Here is an 18,018-nt window from a genome sequence, read left to right on the forward strand (position 1 = left end):
ATTCAAATAAATTCAAAGCACATGTACCACATAAGATGCAAAGAATAAATATTCATCGATTATTTTTCTGTACTAATACCGTTTCCTCAAGGATTAATTCCGTTTTTGTATCAATGTTTATTTGAATCTTGGAAAATAAAGGCCAAAATACTTTGCGTTATTTTTCATCTTGTTAGTTCGTGATTGAATCATATTCTTCAATGACAGCAATGCAGCTAATCGTCGGTTCTCTTGATGTGACCATTGGACTTAAAACTTCGAAGAACGAATCTCGAGAACGATAGAACTTACAATCACCATTCTTTTACCAGTTTTGGTACAATATGATTGATTAATAAGGAGATCTGTCCATATCCAAGGTACCAACAAATATATAACAAACACACCACAAGTCTGATGAAGTCAAGTGAAGATGAATAACCATTAACTTTTAATAAAACGCCAATCTAATCTCATAAGTAATATTGTACGCTTTCTGATCTCCGATGATCGCATACTTTTATTACAGTCCATTTACAGCCTATCTCTCTGTTTTTAATATGGAAAATAGTAAAGTCGCTTCATTGCATACAAATGTAATGGAAAATTTAATTTATCTTTATTTCGTTTCATTGATAATTTAAAATTGCATAGTGAAAGGCAAAAATTCATTGATCTACTCTTGACTACGTAATCGACTCGTTAATTTGAAACAACATCTTTTATGTGACAACATTAGTATTTTTCATTTATTATTTTATATCACAATATTGAATGTCTGAATCGAGGGTCGATCCTTTTCATCTGTTTTTTAAATGTTATAATGATAAAGATTAAATTTATATAATTTATTGAGATGCTAATTATATAAATTTAGTTTATTGTAAGTATTTTCATCTTAAAAATAGTAATTTGTTTTGTTTCTCCAGACAGTGTAAATGAAATAAAAGTAATTGCATGGCTATTGGAATATGATATCGATTTCGTTAGAAAAGAAGAGCAAACTGTCCAAATTTTCCTCGCGCCATTGAATATTTATTAGTGGGTCGATCCTCAAATACGACATTCTCGATAAACGACAACACATTTATGTGGCCAAATCAGTATTTTTTCACTTAATTTTATTATTTTGCATCAAAATATCAAAAGCCGGAATTAATGGCCAGTCCTTTTCATCTGTTAAATGTTATATTTGTGACTTTTGGTCAAACAGTATTACTTTGTTTTGTTTTATCAAACAGTGTAAACATAATAAAGAGTTGAGTTTTAGTGTTGAATATTCATTGTCCTTTCTCGTATTCCTTAGAAACACTTTATGTAAATTTTTTCTTGCCAATTTCAGTCAACATTTACCAAAATTAATACATGCATATGTCAATGTCTGCTTGAATTATTGCTACTGAAATACGAGTGAGATCTCTGATACGACTGAAATCTCAAGTTTTTTTATTGGTGCTCAAAGAGTGGCAATATTATGAATTCAACTGAAGATTTAAAGTCTGTCATCTTCAATATAACAATCGCCTTTTATCAAGTAAGTTCAAAATAATATGTTGAGTTGAGATTTTTCAAGTTCGTGTTTTATTTGAAATGCATTAGTTTACATTGAATACGCTCTATGAAGAGGTCGACGGTGAAATTAGATTTACTGCCAAGGCATTAAAAGACCTGCCTGAGATGTACTCGAAATATACAAAGTCAAGGTATGTTGGATGCTTGTGATTAAACTCATTTGAACCATCGCTTGATCATTCTATGTGTTAATCAAATTTATAATGAAACAGAATAAAACTGAAGTTAGTCGAGGAAGGTCAGTGGGGTGTTTGGAAGGAAGGAGTTGGTTACACTGATGGTATGCTTGGTGCCCTCCAAAACAATGTGAGTGCCAATTTGATTCATTGATTTTCTCTGACTATATTTCAACTATGAATTCTATCACTAGGAAGCTAACAAGCCATTCTTCCCTGTGCCGTTAGACACAAAGGATCCACCGGGCATCTTCACTGCTGCAATTGAGGAAAATACGTATCACTTGATCAGCATAACTCAGAAGAGTATTCCTCATTCTTCGTTCAGTTTACTCATCAATTTAATCTCGATTGAATTGTTCTGTTGGCTTTTATATTTTACTTTACTTTTCACGATCTTTTCCATTTCCAATTTGGTTCTTTTACCTAAACTGATTCATTTGAAATACAGATTATACGACGTCATCTTTGAAGCTGTTCAGGCCATTCTTACAGGACACATATTTGGTTCATCGAAAACATTCCTTTTATTGACTTTTGCTTGTCTATTAACAGCTCTATTTGGAGCCATCATCAATGCATCGTTTAACACCAGTGCCATTGTTAGATCAACTAAGGAACAAGTGAGAAGTTTATCGGATATCATAAAGATGAATAAAAATCCATGGTTTTTTGATGGACTCTCTCAATATGAACTTTTCGAGGCTGGAGTTACACCTGAGTTTAGACAAGTATATAAACATGCAGAGAAAAAAGGGTTGGCAACGGCAAAACCACTCGTTGAAAGTACAACGAGTTTATTGAGTCGTGACTGGTGCTTAAACGCGGTGGCTTTAACGACATTACGAGCAACTGAATTCATTAAAATATACTTTGAATATCTCTGTTCCAGTGAATTAGGATCACCTCAAAATGTTTTTGTCTCGAACCCTTACCACAAAGCACTTAGGGTAAGTTTAATCAATCCATGCACTGATGGCGTCGTAGCTGAAGAGATGATTAGACGGGATGAAGCTTTGTAAGTATCCAAAGAATCCAACGTCAATCGGAAAAAATTACAAGAAATATTAGGATAACCAGAGAGTTTTGCACGAACAGTCTAACTCTTAACTCGTAATCATTTTGATCGCAATCAATTTTATGCTTTCTAATAATAGTGTTTCTAATAATAATATTCATTCGTTTTATTACAGTTACTCTGTGCTTCTAGAAGCTGGAATCAACTTTCATGGACTCGAAATATTGAAAAAATTTGTGATTAAAAGTACAAGCGCTCTTTCGAGCTTAAAAACTGGCAGTCCAACAGACGATTCCGATCTTTATTCATTGTCTGCATCACCACTCAAATTTTCCAATTTTAAAGATTTGCTTTTACTTCAATTTTTCACGGCAGTCTTTGCTGCATTTATTGAATTTGGTTCCCAAATTTACCATCGCTGTGATAAATTAAATTTAAAATTCGTAGCAACTGAAATCTGATATTCAATTTCATTACACAAAACGATTAAATCGCAATTAATGTTAATTATCTTTTAGATCGCAAAAAAGCTTGGATATTGATGTAGATTTAAAGTTGATTTAGACGTAGATGCATAAAAAGATCTTTGGAATCAGCTCATTTCTACTCGAGGCTACCTGATTCAATGCGAACTGAATGTTATAAACTCTTTTGCAATAAATAATTGCAATTCCTTCGATACTTTCAAATATAAAAAAGGCATTATGTTGGTAATAGACAGCGAGACTCAGAAACAAGGAAAGTTTCAGTTTTTAACAGATACGAGGATTTCATCGCAATCTTTCACTTTCATGTAATATTTTTCAAGTATTGTTTAGAATTAATAAATCTTTTTGTCAAAAGTAATTTGAAATTCAAGTATTCAGTTTGCTTCACATAAAATTGATTTTTTTCACTATAAGCTTCCTTTTGCTCAAACAAATTCACCGAATAGGCTCTATGACAATGTTCACAAATCTATCTTAAATATTACTGTTCCAGTGAATTGGGATCACCTCAAAGTGTTTTGTCTCAGATCCTTATCATAAGACAGTTGAGATGAGTTTATTCAATCCATGCACTGATGGCGTCGTAGCTGAAGAGATGATAAGACGGGATAAAGCTTCGTGAGTATTCACAATAAATTCACATTGAAACCGGTCAAACTTAAAATGAAATAATCCAACGTACACCTGAAAAAGAACAAAAGATTAACATTTAAAATGCAATTTTAGTGCAAAACTTTTCGGCTAACCTAAAAATTTACTAACTGCTTTGAAATATCAAAGTCACATATCCATAACCTAATTTTAATCCCTTTCAATCGAAATCACTTTCACGCTTTATAATAGATATCAAAAAATCTTGGAAATCTGTGAAATTTAATTTGAACTGAATTTTTATTAATAGATGTGGAGGCCAACGGTTTCATCAAATTCATTACTTTTTTATCCTCAAAAATTTTACTCTACCGTCATTAATAAATATGATTTATTCATCTTCAGGTTTCTTGGTTAGATTGTTGAGATTACAATTGCTTCGGAGTTCATGACATGAATATCACATTACATATGAGTTAAATGCTCAACTTTTGGTGTTTGACGTGAAACCAATAATTTCAGGTTTAATCAGACCTGTTATTTGACTAAACGGATACAAGTAACATTTTTAATACTAATTTATTGATTTCTTCTCATCTTTAACCTTGTTACATTGAAATAAAATCACTCTTGCACATTGGAATCTTTCTGGCTTTGATTCAGCTATTAGATGGGAAATTAAACGATATAATAACGGTTCAAGAATTTATTACAAGATATCTTAAAATGGTCAATCTACACCACATATAGACAAGATTTTATTTCTTCAATATAATCATGTCAAACAAAATTTTACGTGAAAGCCTTGTCTACGACATATAACTGTGGATTTGGGATTTCAACACCTTTGAACCAATATCCACATTCGCATCTTTTACACTCATCTTTGTGAACCCACATATAATTGAAATAAGTTTGATCGGGTTCGCATTGACATCCAATCATTCTTTTATCCGTCAACATCAAAACCATCATAGGATCCTCCTTTGAACCACCGTTCAAGTAAATTGGATTTTCCAAAAATGGGTCCTGAAAACAATTAAAATAAACAAAGAATAATAACAAATTAAAATAAATTCAAAAACATGTAGCACATAACATTCAAATCAAAAATATACATTAAGTTCGTATTTTTCTGTACTTACAGTGACTCCCATTTCCTCAAGCATTAATTCCATTTTTGTATTACCAATGGCAGCTTCAATGGGGTCAGGTAAACCAACAGGTCCTGGAATAAATAAAACAATAAATGAATAAAATAAATTCTAAAAAAAAACAATCAATTGCAGATATTTACTATAAATTTACTCACTTTTATCAAACAAAAATCCAAGTACTGGCAGCTTGGACAGTTCCAGTCCTCTACGACTTTGGATCATTGGAGCAACGCGATTGGCAAGGATCGCACCACGTCGTAATAAACTCATTTTCAAATTTAATTGATTCAAATTATCAATTAACACAAAATAAATTAAGATTAACTAAATTGTTTTCACTCAGTTTGACCTTCCTGTCTCAGAATGTATCGGTAAGGGGGCATTGCTTAATATCAGTAAGCATTTCTGAATGAAATAGCAGCTGTGAATCACTGCCATCTACCATTAGCTAAATTAAAATATTGGATCAAACTCAAATTTACATTATTAGATGGTGCTGTAAAATTATAAACAAAACTAGAAGGTTAAATATTGTTTTCACTTTATTGCAATTTTAATTTCTTAATTAATTTGTGTAATTTATAATCACAATGTGGTGGGCAGTGAATATCTTTCTTGCATCTACACCTTTGATGTACCACTATTCTTGGAAATATTTAGCGAGTGAGGAAACAATGCGATTCCACTTCTACGAAAGGCTTATGATGAATGCTCCATCTTTTAAAGGGTATTTATTATTATATTATTTGATTTATTCAATCATTTAATTACTTCTTGATCTTTTACAGTACGATGTTGGATCCAAATAAACCCGCAGATGAAGACGAGTGGGGTAATAAGATCAAAGTTCAACAGTAGGAATGTGTATTGGGTACCAGGTTTTCAATTACCATCCCTATAGTGTAAAATTAAATTTTCAAGATGTCTATATAAGCTGTTTTGGTTTTTGTTTTCCTTACATTACCAACCAGGACTGATTCAAATTAGATGACATTTGGAATTACTATTAAAATGATTTAAGAAAATTTAATCTTGAAATTATTCTCATTAACTTCTCTTTAATTCATATTTTCCTCTTTCAGTTTCGTATCTTCTTTTTCATTAACATTATCAAAAGACCTATGATTCGGGAAATTGTTTTGGCTAAAAGTTTATAGTAAAAGAAATCATCAATTTTAGTTGAAGCAAACTGGTAAATATTTAATGCAATAACCGAGATATTTCAAATTATTTTTGGCAAAAGGATTTATTAATTCTAATACGTGAAAGAATATTACATCAAAGTGAAATCAGATGAAGATGGTCATGGTTTTATCTTTTACCCAAAAAATGCAATGTCAAAAAGATTTGGTACCCAGTCTATCAAAGATACTTTTCTTGAGAGAAATTTTTGTTCTTGATTGCTGAGGTGATGATTGTTTAGGTTTTATGCTTAAATTGGTGATTTTACGATTAGAATTACTTCCTCTGGACACAAGATTAACTCCTAGACGATCTTTGACACTGGTAGGTTGAGAATATTTAGCCACTGCAGGAGTTTTTTCTTTTAAACCTGTAATGGTCCTTGTTACTTTAGGTTCGCGTACAGAGACTTTTAATTTATTTAATGTAGGCTCGTTATCACCTAACCTATTAAAAACTGAAACTTTCCTTGTTACTGAGTCTTGATGTGTATTACCTAATCTCATTGAAGTGCTTGATCCAGTTTTGATAGAGTTAAAAGTAACTTTGGTTTCAATCGGATTATTCGATGATGTTCTTGTATTTGTATTTGTTGTTCTGCTACTATTTGCCACTGAATTAATTACTCTTCTGACTTTCATTGGTCCTATAGAATCATCGTCAACAGCAGTTCGTTTAGCTATTTTAATGGTTGAACCAGATGTGGATGAAGAAACACTTGGACCTGAGATTGGCTCCTTGCTAATCGAGGCTACCTGCATTTTGGGTTTACTCGTGCTCACGGCCAAGTTAGATTTGCCCAACAATTGAAGTTGAATTTTCTCTTCGTTAACTTCTTTAGCATGCTTTAAGATGGCAATAACGTCACCCATTGTCTTAATTCCCATGTCATAGAGCATATCTTTAGTCAAATCTCCAAGCATGTTTTCTTGAATGCGATGATCAGTGAAAGTTACAGCATATCTGGTAGCTACAGATTGAGGAAGATTGGCATCTAAAAAAAAGCTCATCCAATAGTTTGAGTTTCCTTCGCAAGCAATAAAGAGAAAATAATTATTAATCATCAACTCGAATAAAAATAATAAGAAACAATTTGAACTCTAAAAGATAAATAAGAAATGGTCAAAATACAAACTTACTAGAACCCATTGTGAAATTTCCTGTTTCAAGAACTTAATTGCGAACGGCAGAGCAATAAAAAAATCTGATAATCACACCATTAAGTTGCTTTAAGCAACCAATGAATAAAATTAAATTTATAAGAAATAATTGACAATCAGTTGTTTAGATTAGTAAAATTCACAAAATAAACAATACAAAATTACCTTTCAAACAAAACCAATGGGAAATTGTCATTGGCAATGGTTCGCTTAGAAACGCCATCTATTATTGTAACATGCTATCTAAATTTCCAGAGGAAGATTTAAAAATGAATTGACACAATTTTAAGAGTTAATTAAGACTTGATTTAATATTTCTTTTTTATTATTTTGGTATTCAATCTTTGAGGAAAAATCTTTTAATAAATTGTTGGACCGTTATTATATCCCAATAGATCCAAATGACTGGCAGATTCAGTTATTAAACGCTCATTTGGTTTCAATGAATTTTCAATACGCAAAACATCACTTTTAGCTTGCGTTAATTGCGTTTACAAATGCATGCAAGCAAGTAAAGCGCTCATTATGAGCAGAAATACACAAAACCAGAAATCAGTTGAATTTTCCGCGTTTTCTGCTCGTCATAGCAACACTACGCAGCCATTTTATGCAGCAAAACTTATAGCTTTGAAGCGTCTGTAAATGTCATTGTAATTGTTACATGTACATGTAATTCATGTTAATGTGTTAATTTACGCTATTAAATAGCTTTAAAAAACGTTCAGTATGGCCTTAACTATGTAAGTAGCTTTTCTTGCGTTCCTAAAGCACGCTAATTGTCATCTTTTTTCACTAAAACTCAATTTTATATATTCACTTTTATTTTACAGGTCAAAGTTGACATTTGATTTACACTCGGTTACCAATTTGATTCAATTCGTGTCAATAAGTTATCCTAAAGGTAAATATCATTAACAATATAAACTCAAACAATTAATTTGAATTTTCTGTATCATACTTTTTTCATTACTTATTCCAGGTATAAACATGAAGTGCTCATCATGCTGTGGATCCATCAACATAAAGGATAAATATTATTTTGATAAACAGTTGAAATTTCATTGTGAAGCCTGTTGTGGTGCTGATGCTCATCAATTAACAGCAGTTAATGAATTGATGAAGTGCGATACCTGCGACTCAACTGGCCGATGGACATGTTTATGTCATTTCATGAACCACTGCAACTCATGTTTGGTTCATGTTCATGAAAATGGATTAAATAACAACATACAAAGTTTATTTGCTAACTCGAATCCGATTTGCGAGGAATGTAATTTAATTACATCAGATTATACAAACAAAGAAAATGGTAAAAAATTATGCTTCGCCTGTTTCAATGCCAATCATAGAGCAACATCTTGTGAAAAGATCAATAGTGAAAAAAAAGCCGACATTTCAAAGCTCTTAGACTGGATGAATAATCTAAGCGATAGATCTCAGATGAATGATGTGGCCAAAAAGATTACAATGCTCCAAAATTTTGTCAGTCATCAAGATGAACAATTTGAAAAAATAAAGCAACAACATGAGGAAGCAAGAAGATCTAATTGTAATCTGATCGAGAAGTTGAAAGAGGAAATGAAGAAATTGGAGTTTTTTTCATTGTCAGATGATCTTTCATATAAAGCAATTATTTTTTCGCAAATATTAGCAGATGAACGTGTTAATGTCAATGTATTTGATAATCTTTTACCAGAACCAGTCGATGCGGATAAGATGAAATTGAAATCAATTGAAGTTCAATTCAAAGTTAAAGATGTCTCCTTCACGTCAATCATTTCCCAGGAAAATAACATCGAGATTTCGCCTTATCAAATGGATGAACCTTTATCCAAAAGACCAAGAACTGAAATCGAGCTAGTTCATGATAATGAACACATGAAACTCATCCCTTATCATAATCATGAAAAGATACATGTAAAAGTTACATATTTTAGATGTCCTTTTTATTTGATTTTGAACCTACCCGGACTTTTCACTCAAAGAAATTCAACTATTTCTGAAGTCAATAAAGGATCATATTCAAAGGCAAAAACCATTGAGATTGGTGAAACATTCATAGTTTCTGACAATCCCAAATATGGAAATCAATTCAAAAGAGGAAGAATACTTAGAAAAAATAATACAAAATATGTGGTTAAATTAATTGATCATGGCCCTGTTATTCCAGTGTCAAGAGACCGGATTTATGATTGTCCTCCAGCTTTGAAAAACATACCTGATACTGTGTTCAAAGCCTCATTGATGAATGTCAAACCGAGGAGCGGATTTGCTTTCGTCAAAATAAAAAATTACCCTAATGCCAGAGAGTTCATACAAGACAAACTTTTACCTGCAAATTCTGTAATTGAAGTAACGCGACATTTTGCCACTCAGGAAACAGTATTTGTTACAATTAATTCACGAGTAAATGGTGTTACTCTCGATTGGGCTGATGAGCTGATAAAAGCGAAAATAGCTGTTAAACATGAGGATAACCATGGCTGCTTTTTACCTGAACATGATTATTGTTACATGCATCATGCACTTGTTCAATGTAACTATGGTTTGGATTGTTTTAGATCGCATCTTTGTCCACATTGTAAAGCAGCACAACATCCATTGGTTAAATGTGAAAAATTTATCCAATTTATTCATTCAATTTGGTTTCCAACTGATAATTAATGCGCATTCTAATTTCAATGATTGTATCAGTTATCTCATTATTTTTCCCTACATTTCATTATTCACTTATTATAATGTTCTTGCTTTCAACTACTTTAGATATACGATTACACTACAAAATTATCTATGCTAAACCACCTAATTACTGTATTCGAACCTCAACACTGTTTTATTAAATTTATTTATGTTCATTTTCATTTTCATGTTTATGTTTGTGTTAGATTCATGTTTATCTGAATGTTCAATTTATTATCATTTGAGCGGTTACTACATGACTAAGAAAATAATCTAGAGAAATATTGTTCTTCGGGAATTGCGATTAAATTGAGAGCAAAGGTGGGTAATGATTCAAGGTGATTAAATAAGCTTTTATGTTCTCTTTAGTTTCCAAATTTTGAGTAAGATAAAGTCAGTAATGAGAGGAATGGAAAGTGATAGAAATAGGCGCAAGAAATAGTGAAACTGGAATGAAGTAAAAAGATTTTCCTTTGACCCTTATGATAAGTGAAGATGAAGCTTCAGTCTCAACTCTTTCCTTGAAATATTGGTTCCTTGAAATGTAATCAAAGACCTTAACTATCGATTTCTATTATAACGTAAACTATCCATATAGTAAAATGAAAATGAAAATGAAAATGAAAATGAAAATGAAAATGAAAATGTAAATGAGTAGCATTGAAACAATGCGAGACATCGAAAATGCGGAAAGAGTTAAGAAGCAAAGACGAAAGGAAACAGGAAAGAAATTGTGTCCACTTGATGGTATAAAATCTGGACTAATGCATTGCAATTGTTTCCAATCAAAGCTTTTCATTTGGTTGGGACTCGAGTTGATACAATCATCTTTTATTAATTTCCCTTCGCAAGTAAAGATGCCAATTGAATTAACGCTCCTAACATGGACTATATTGAATGTCACAAATTAGGACAATTGAAAAGAGAATTGATTTTGAAAACAGCATTTTTTATACCAACAACATCAATTCAATCATCATCTTTCAATGTAATCAAGGGGAATCATTGATCAAGGCTATGGTAGAATGGAAAGGAAAAATGTTACTCTATTGAAAAATAATTGTTATCCGCTTCCATTATTGATTATCAAGTTTAATGGAATTATTGAGCTTCACAATTTATCATAACATTTACAGAATTATTACCTTTACGGCAATATTTTGTGTTATCAACATTGTAAATGTCAATCAGTAGTATCGATGGATCAACTTGTTAATCAACAATAATAGCGTAACTTTATTTTCAAATAGCCGTAAGCCAATGCTGTTTTTTAGATGAAATTCAAAGCTATCTCTTCTCCTTTTTTCATTCAAAAATATGGTAACAGTCTAGTTACACGGACACAAGGCGTAACTAGCAAGACTTTTAAATCAGTACCCAATCAAGACAATCTGTTTGAATTTAATATCAATCAATTAAATGTAAAATTGAGAATAACTCAATAGAGATAGATATTGAAGCTAATTCTGAAGCGGTTTGCTGGTCAATTTGTTTGTCCACTGATTCAACAATTGAATATTAGTTAAAATATCATTGTTATGTAAAATTATTAAAACAACACATGAGTGCCTTTACTGCGATTGCTTTAAATCGTGTGTTAAATTAACGCTACTCCTTGTGTCCATGTAACTAGACTGTTACTAAAAATATTATTCCTTAACCTTTTAACCACATCAAAGTTTGCATTTTACATTCTTGCTATTTTTTTGTCTTCCGCACTTCCATTTTTGACTTTTTATGTCAGATTGAGATGATGAAAGGTTTGACTGAGGTAAAATGTTTCCAGAATGAAAAATGAGCATAACATGACAACATTGAGCTCATGTCAAATATCTTTTTGCTGTTTCTAAACAAGTAATTCATGGTAGTTGACTCAATTTGCAGATGAATCTTTCTAAACAATAGTGATATCAATGGCAAGCTTATGTATTCCAATGTCATCGATTACCGTCATCGAAATGTTTCCACAATACAGTGTCGATCCGAGATACGAAATCTGAATTGACTTCGTATCGATGACGATGTCTCTCCTCTATTATTTCTTTGCTATATAAACTCTTCAGAATCGATGTTTTGACGACAAATATTGTTTTCTTTAGTTGTTTCAATTCAATCATCATCTTTCAATGTAATCAAAAAGGAGTCATAGATCAAGGCTATGGTAAGGTATGTCTGGTTAAGAATGGAAATACATTAAAATCTTTTAATTTTAATGGCGACTCACCGTCTAGACATCTTGTCACCAAATTAGACTTGTTTTAACAGAAATTTATTTGGCTTCAATTATATATGATTTTTAGGTTAGTTTTGATTCGTAATTCAATAAAAATGGTGCTAAGTTTGAGGGATATATTTCCATTCTTTATCAGTCATACCTTAAAGTAGAGAGCGAAAATTTGCTCCATTGAAAAATAATTGTTTTCCGTTCCCATTATTGATTATCAAGTTTGGTAACAGTCAAGTTACACGGACACAAGGCGTAACTAGCAAGACTTTTAAATCAGTAACCAATCAAGACAATCTGTTTGAATTTAATATCAATCAATTAAATGTAAAAATTGAGAATAACTCAATAGAGATAGATATTGAAGCTAATTCTGAAGCGGTTTGCTAGTCAATTTGTTTGTCCACTGATTCAACAATTGAATATTAGTTAAAATATCATTGTTATGTAAAATTATTAAAACAACACATGAGTGCCTTTACTGCGATTGGGTTGAATTGTGCTGAATTAACGCTACTCCTTGTGTTCATGTAGCTAGACTGTTATCTCGAGTTTAATGTAATTATTGAGCTTCACAATTTATCATTACATTTACAGCTTTAAATCATGTGTTAAATTAACGCTACTCCTTGTGTCCATGTAACTAGACTGTTACTAAAAATATTATTCCTTAACCTTTTAACCACATCAAATTTGCATTTTATCTATTATCTATTCGCTGTTTCTAAACAAATGTAAGAAATCGATCATAGATCATGTAACATTAATCAAAAATTGTCTTCTCATTTTCATTGAACGTTGGCCGATGACTCTTTCATAATAGTTGACTCAATATGTTTCTCTCATAATGTTCATGATTAAAGACACTAGACAATCATCAAGATCATGTCATTGATTAAAAAATGAGATTAAATTAGATTACTTCATTAAGTATCGTTGAACAATCTCAATTTAATTAACAAATTTTCACGAATGAATGATCTGAATGATCAGTTACAAGTATCATTTTTCAAAACAACAAAAGATTTTCATCTACAACGAATTCAATATCACTTGATGTACTTATTATTGACACTTTTTTCGTAACAGTTGCAAGTTCCAGAAATGTTGCATTGATATCCAAGCTAAGAACTTTGTGTAAATTTGGAAAATTAGAGCTGAAATTGTCATCAGTAAGAATCTTATTAAGTTTGAAAATTATTTGATTGCCTGTTTTGTATATTTGATCAATAACAAAATAATGCTCATCCGATTTTATTACGGAGTTACATCTCAACTTCTGTTTGTCATGAGATTTAGTAGTATAAAGAGTTTGCATATAATTGATATAAGCAAATTTTTTAACATTAACATGATCAATATCATGTTCTCGTAAAAATGTTACAAGTAAATTATCATGTGATGTTATTGATGACCCTGCTAATTTTTGATCTTTTACATGAGGCAAATTACTAAAAAATACTTTTTGTTTTGAATTCATTTGTTGAAGTTTCGCATTGATGTTAACCTGATGCGATATTTTGATCAGATGCAAATTTACTAGAGATTGACTCATGTTTGAAAATTTCCGGTTTCTTCTTTTCAGATTTCCCATCTCATTTTCAGATAAAAACGCAGATGTAACTATAGCAGGTCCTAAAAATCTGACTGATCTAGGCAAATGCATAAGAATGTGCGAATTATAAGTAAGCATTTCAACACCATATAAACTTTCTAGATCATGAATAAACTCATCAAGCAGTGTTTCAGCAATTTCAATGCTACTAAAATGGACCGGCGATGATTGCAAGAGCATAACTGCTTTTGACAATTTACTCACGTGCTGTAAGTATTTGTTCGGTAAAATATCAACAAAAACTGGATAAATAAATTGCAAAAGAAAGGACCCGAACTCGTTAGCTTTCCAGTTATTGTACTCCCTACATGATCTTGGCCTTCGTACATGTTCATTTGTCACCTTAATCTTGTTAATACGTCTATCAATCAGTTTCATGTTACATGAGCTACCAATGTAATAGTCTTTATCACGTTTATCTGGATTGAACCATTCTTTTTTGAAGAAATCTTTGAATATCCCTAAATAAACAGCGTGCATAATGTCAACACTAAATCCCCAAACCAAATCAAATTCATTCAAATGAATAAAAGGACTAGTCGATTTTACTGACAAAGATGTTGCCAAATCCACACTAAAGCCTCTAGAATGTAAAAGAAAGTCGTCTTTACAACGCAACATTTCATCGATTTCATGAGTCATGTAAACAGGGTATCTCATGGTTCCATTTTCATGAGTTGCAGGAATCTTACACCAGTCACACCCAAAAGATGAATTGTATTGCTTAACTGATCGTAAGTATGCACGCATCGGAGCATCAGCAATGGTACAAATCAATTTGCATGTTGTTATTTTTATGCCATTGTTGGAGTACCATTCAAATCCGTTTGTTTCGAGTTCCTGAAGCTCATTGATTACTGACTTTAAATAGGATGTTACATTTGACGGCTTACTAGAACCAACATAGACACTTGCTAAGATGAGATTTTGTTTGCGAAGTTTGCTTGGTAACTCATTAACCATCAAATATATTGGGAAAATGGAAATTTTGCTTGCTCTCGAAGCAGGAACTTCATCTGTAAACATGGTCATTGTTATTGTGTCATGATCATGTTTTGCAAATCGTGCTAACAATGAATCCCGTATGTCTTTGATTGTTGAATCATGTTGATTATCACAGTCATGAATCATTTTTTCACCGAATGATGATAGTATGACTTTTAGTTGTTCTTTAATGGATAGTCTGATGAAGTAATTGCCATTCGCTAAAATCGGCTTGTAATTAAGATTCATGCAATTGATATCTCCAAAGTTCTTGGGCTTGCCGGTGAATGGTCCATGTGAGTGTCCTGATTCACATAAAAACCAATACTCTGCAACCAAGTTAGATGTTTGATGTAACCAAAACGATTTAGCTGAGCTAGAAATTGCATTAATTCCACAACTTGTCAAAATAATCTCTAGGCTTTTGTAAACTTGATCGAGTTGGTTTTTACTGAAGTTGGAGTCACAAACGAGTTTACCCATCACAAGGTCAATAAGAACTTTTAACTGAAGATGAGACACATCACATTGGTTTGATGAATGAACGAAAAAATCATCATTAACATCAACATGATTTTCATGTTCATTGTTTTCATGTACACTTTCATGATCAGGCAAACTTGATTCATCTGGTTCGTCTAATTGTCGTATTTGTAAAGCAATATCATTAGCTCGATTAATAGCCAATCCTCTATAATAAGTTCCTCTTGAAATCATTGCAATGATTGGAATGTACAGCTAGTGGAAACAATTAATCCCAAAGGACTTTTATCAAAACCAGCAATATCCTTTTCCTGTGGCAACACATGTCTTTATGTGAAAGCTCAGTATTACTCTTTTCTAATTGTGTCTGCTTTTTTCCTATTCGTGTTTGATTAATTACACAATTTACATGAGTTTTAATAATGTTACGTAAGCGTAAATCTAATAATAATACAAAAACCAATGATTCTTTAGTAAAATTTCTTACTGATCATCAAACACCAACCACATTGAAGGTAAAACCAGGATCAAGTCGACTTCTTCAAACTCTACCTAATGCTTCAAACGATTATTCTTATGTGCTATTTTTTGCTGTGAGCAATGAGAACCAGAGCATCATTATTCCTGTCATTATCATGATCAAAAATGAACATGTGCCTCAAAACGAAGAAATGAACGATCTATGGCGGTTCAGGATAAACCATACTCCATACACTGGAAAAATAATGATAATTTCTAGTAAGTAAATGTAAATTACTACATGTAAATGTTACTTACACATGTTTTTTTCTATTCAAAGATGACAGAGTTGAAGTTGAAAAAGGAATCGAAAGTGCTGCTCATTCTATAAAGCTGAAACCAGGATATTTTTTACTACGCACAGAATTTGTAACGTATGCGACCACTCAACCATCAGATATAATAAAAGCTGATCCTAAAGAAACTCGATCTTTATTCCTAAAATCAATGCTTGGTCTTGATACCGTTTCTGTTGATGATGACTTTAATTTCAGCTCTATGCATGATTATGATCATTTTAATAATGATACAAACCATGATCATGGTCATGAATCGCCTCAGATCAATGAGATTTTACATCAAGTCGCAATTAACGCAACACCAGGATCAAAGACCAATCAAATTTCCGATGAAAAAGATAGTGAACATGAAGTAAGTGATATTTACAAGAAAAAAGTCGAAGTCGAGGATTTATCAAGTGATGAAGAACCACAAAATAGCTCAAAAAATACAGTGAAACGAAGAAAGCTTCACAATTTTTCTTGTGACAAATTGACTGCAAAGATTCTTGAAGACAGAAACAGAGCTCAAGAAAAGGCTGATAGCGATATCATTGTTGCTTTTGAAAAACTCAAAGAAGCTCTTCCAACACTACCTAACAATGCACAGTCAACACCTATTTTAAAAAACATGTTCATTCTCATGGAGGCATTTAACATGAAACTTGCTCATTTACAAGATAAAAGATCACTTGAAGCAGCGTTTGCCATGGAAAGGAAAATAAGTATAACTAAAGTCAAGGGAAAGGTAAGAAGAGCCATTAAATATTCATTTACTTGATATTAAACTCAGCTTTATTATTATTGAAATTATTAGGACGAAATGCGTATTGGTGATCGATTCACCTTTGGTGTAAAAGATTATAACAAAGCGAAGGAAGCTGCTAAGCCATGTTTAGTGATATCAAGACTAATGAGATCATGGACATTATTGAGTGATATTCAGTGGAAAGTTTATTTGAATGAGAAAACTGATTTATCCAACTTTTTATTCATCATTGGTAAAGACAATCTGGAAGATGAAGAACGATTAGCTGATGGAAAAGAAGCATTAGATATGCTAATAGGTAATCTATGTTACTAATTAATTTCCACAATCATGTATTTTTATCATTTTTCATTATCATGATCATTAATATCATGTTTTTCTTTCATTCAAGAACATGCACATGCCATAAAAGGAATGAAAGAAATCAAATTATCAAGCTATAAAAACTGCATGGGACAAGTTACTAAAGCATTATACGACTTTAATCGCCGGGTCATTGGAGATGGCCAAAATGAGACAAGACAAAATAGGCAATCCAAGAAAATTACTGTGGATTCAGCATCTGAAAAAGAGACGGTCAACAGGACTGTTTATAACTTTAACTAATTTAAAAGAAATATTTATTACATTCAATCATTACTTTATTATTTGTGATATTTACCCTTGTATAAAATATACGTTTTTTGAAAATTAATTAAATTATTTGGGTGCTTTTCAAAAATGGTTTCAGAGCCGTCATTTTTAATACATTCACTGAGCTACAAAAGTGAGCGCTTTCTGCTAAAAAACGCTACATTATCCATGTCAAGTGCACATGAAAATAAGAAACGCAGCATTATTCATGTTAAGAGCTCATGAAAACAAAAAACGCAAATCTGGCGTCAAATCTGGGAATTAAGTTTCACGCTCGTGTTGACAGCGTCTTTATTTGGATCGATTGGGTATCGTTTAATTTCCCATCTAATAGTTAAATCAAAGCCAGAAAGTCAGAAAGCCAGAAAGATTCCAATTTGCAAGAGCAAATTTATTTCAATGTAACAAGGTTAAAGATGAGAAGAAATCAATAAATTAGAATTAAAAATGTTACTTGTATCCGTTTAGTCAAATAACAGGTCTGATTAAACCTGAAATTATTGGTTTCACG

General features: G+C 31.8%; 6 protein-coding genes and 1 long non-coding RNA gene across 7 annotated transcripts; 4 read left to right on the top strand and 3 right to left on the bottom strand.

The window, feature by feature from the left end:
- The first annotated feature begins 1,785 nt into the window (after positions 1 to 1,785).
- On the top strand, positions 1,786 to 3,223 carry LOC149094313 (uncharacterized). The gene is made up of 2 exons (XM_089270407.1): positions 1,786 to 2,745; positions 2,921 to 3,223. Exons 1-2 carry the CDS (start codon positions 2,378 to 2,380, stop codon positions 3,204 to 3,206), a joined length of 654 nt encoding a protein of 217 aa, XP_089126533.1. The 5' UTR covers positions 1,786 to 2,377; the 3' UTR covers positions 3,207 to 3,223.
- Positions 3,224 to 4,384: 1,161 nt separating this feature from the next.
- Positions 4,385 to 5,337, bottom strand: LOC107370041 (cytochrome c oxidase subunit 5B, mitochondrial). Its single transcript, XM_015938014.3, has 3 exons — positions 5,137 to 5,337; positions 4,970 to 5,052; positions 4,385 to 4,853 (listed from the first exon to the last, which is right to left on the bottom strand). Exons 1-3 carry the CDS (start codon positions 5,249 to 5,251, stop codon positions 4,617 to 4,619), a joined length of 435 nt encoding a protein of 144 aa, XP_015793500.1. The 5' UTR covers positions 5,252 to 5,337; the 3' UTR covers positions 4,385 to 4,616.
- A 162-nt stretch (positions 5,338 to 5,499) lies between these two features.
- On the top strand, positions 5,500 to 6,011 carry LOC107370030 (uncharacterized). The gene is made up of 2 exons (XR_001570507.3): positions 5,500 to 5,708; positions 5,770 to 6,011. It is a non-coding gene; the product is annotated as an uncharacterized LOC107370030 (long non-coding RNA).
- A 197-nt stretch (positions 6,012 to 6,208) lies between these two features.
- Positions 6,209 to 7,504, bottom strand: LOC107370029 (uncharacterized). Its single transcript, XM_015938005.3, has 2 exons — positions 7,303 to 7,504; positions 6,209 to 7,190 (listed from the first exon to the last, which is right to left on the bottom strand). The coding sequence occupies exons 1-2, from the start codon at positions 7,310 to 7,312 to the stop codon at positions 6,319 to 6,321; spliced, it is 882 nt and encodes a 293-aa protein (XP_015793491.1). The 5' UTR covers positions 7,313 to 7,504; the 3' UTR covers positions 6,209 to 6,318.
- A 420-nt stretch (positions 7,505 to 7,924) lies between these two features.
- Positions 7,925 to 10,184, top strand: LOC149094314 (uncharacterized). The gene is made up of 3 exons (XM_089270277.1): positions 7,925 to 8,063; positions 8,154 to 8,224; positions 8,303 to 10,184. Exons 1-3 carry the CDS (start codon positions 8,050 to 8,052, stop codon positions 9,985 to 9,987), a joined length of 1,770 nt encoding a protein of 589 aa, XP_089126403.1. The 5' UTR covers positions 7,925 to 8,049; the 3' UTR covers positions 9,988 to 10,184.
- A 3,002-nt stretch (positions 10,185 to 13,186) lies between these two features.
- Positions 13,187 to 15,653, bottom strand: LOC149094315 (uncharacterized). Its single transcript, XM_089266137.1, has one exon. It carries the CDS (start codon positions 15,540 to 15,542, stop codon positions 13,236 to 13,238), a length of 2,307 nt encoding a protein of 768 aa, XP_089122263.1. The 5' UTR covers positions 15,543 to 15,653; the 3' UTR covers positions 13,187 to 13,235.
- Positions 15,562 to 17,595, top strand: LOC149094316 (uncharacterized). Its single transcript, XM_089266138.1, has 4 exons — positions 15,562 to 16,046; positions 16,108 to 16,853; positions 16,923 to 17,172; positions 17,266 to 17,595. The coding sequence occupies exons 1-4, from the start codon at positions 15,731 to 15,733 to the stop codon at positions 17,478 to 17,480; spliced, it is 1,527 nt and encodes a 508-aa protein (XP_089122264.1). The 5' UTR covers positions 15,562 to 15,730; the 3' UTR covers positions 17,481 to 17,595.
- The last annotated feature ends 423 nt before the right edge of the window (positions 17,596 to 18,018 follow it).

Source organism: Tetranychus urticae, chromosome 1 (assembly GCF_039701765.1).
Source record: "Tetranychus urticae isolate SD_2017Ah chromosome 1, NJAU_TeUrti_SD_1.0, whole genome shotgun sequence".
Lineage (NCBI taxonomy): Eukaryota > Metazoa > Arthropoda > Arachnida > Trombidiformes > Tetranychidae > Tetranychus > Tetranychus urticae.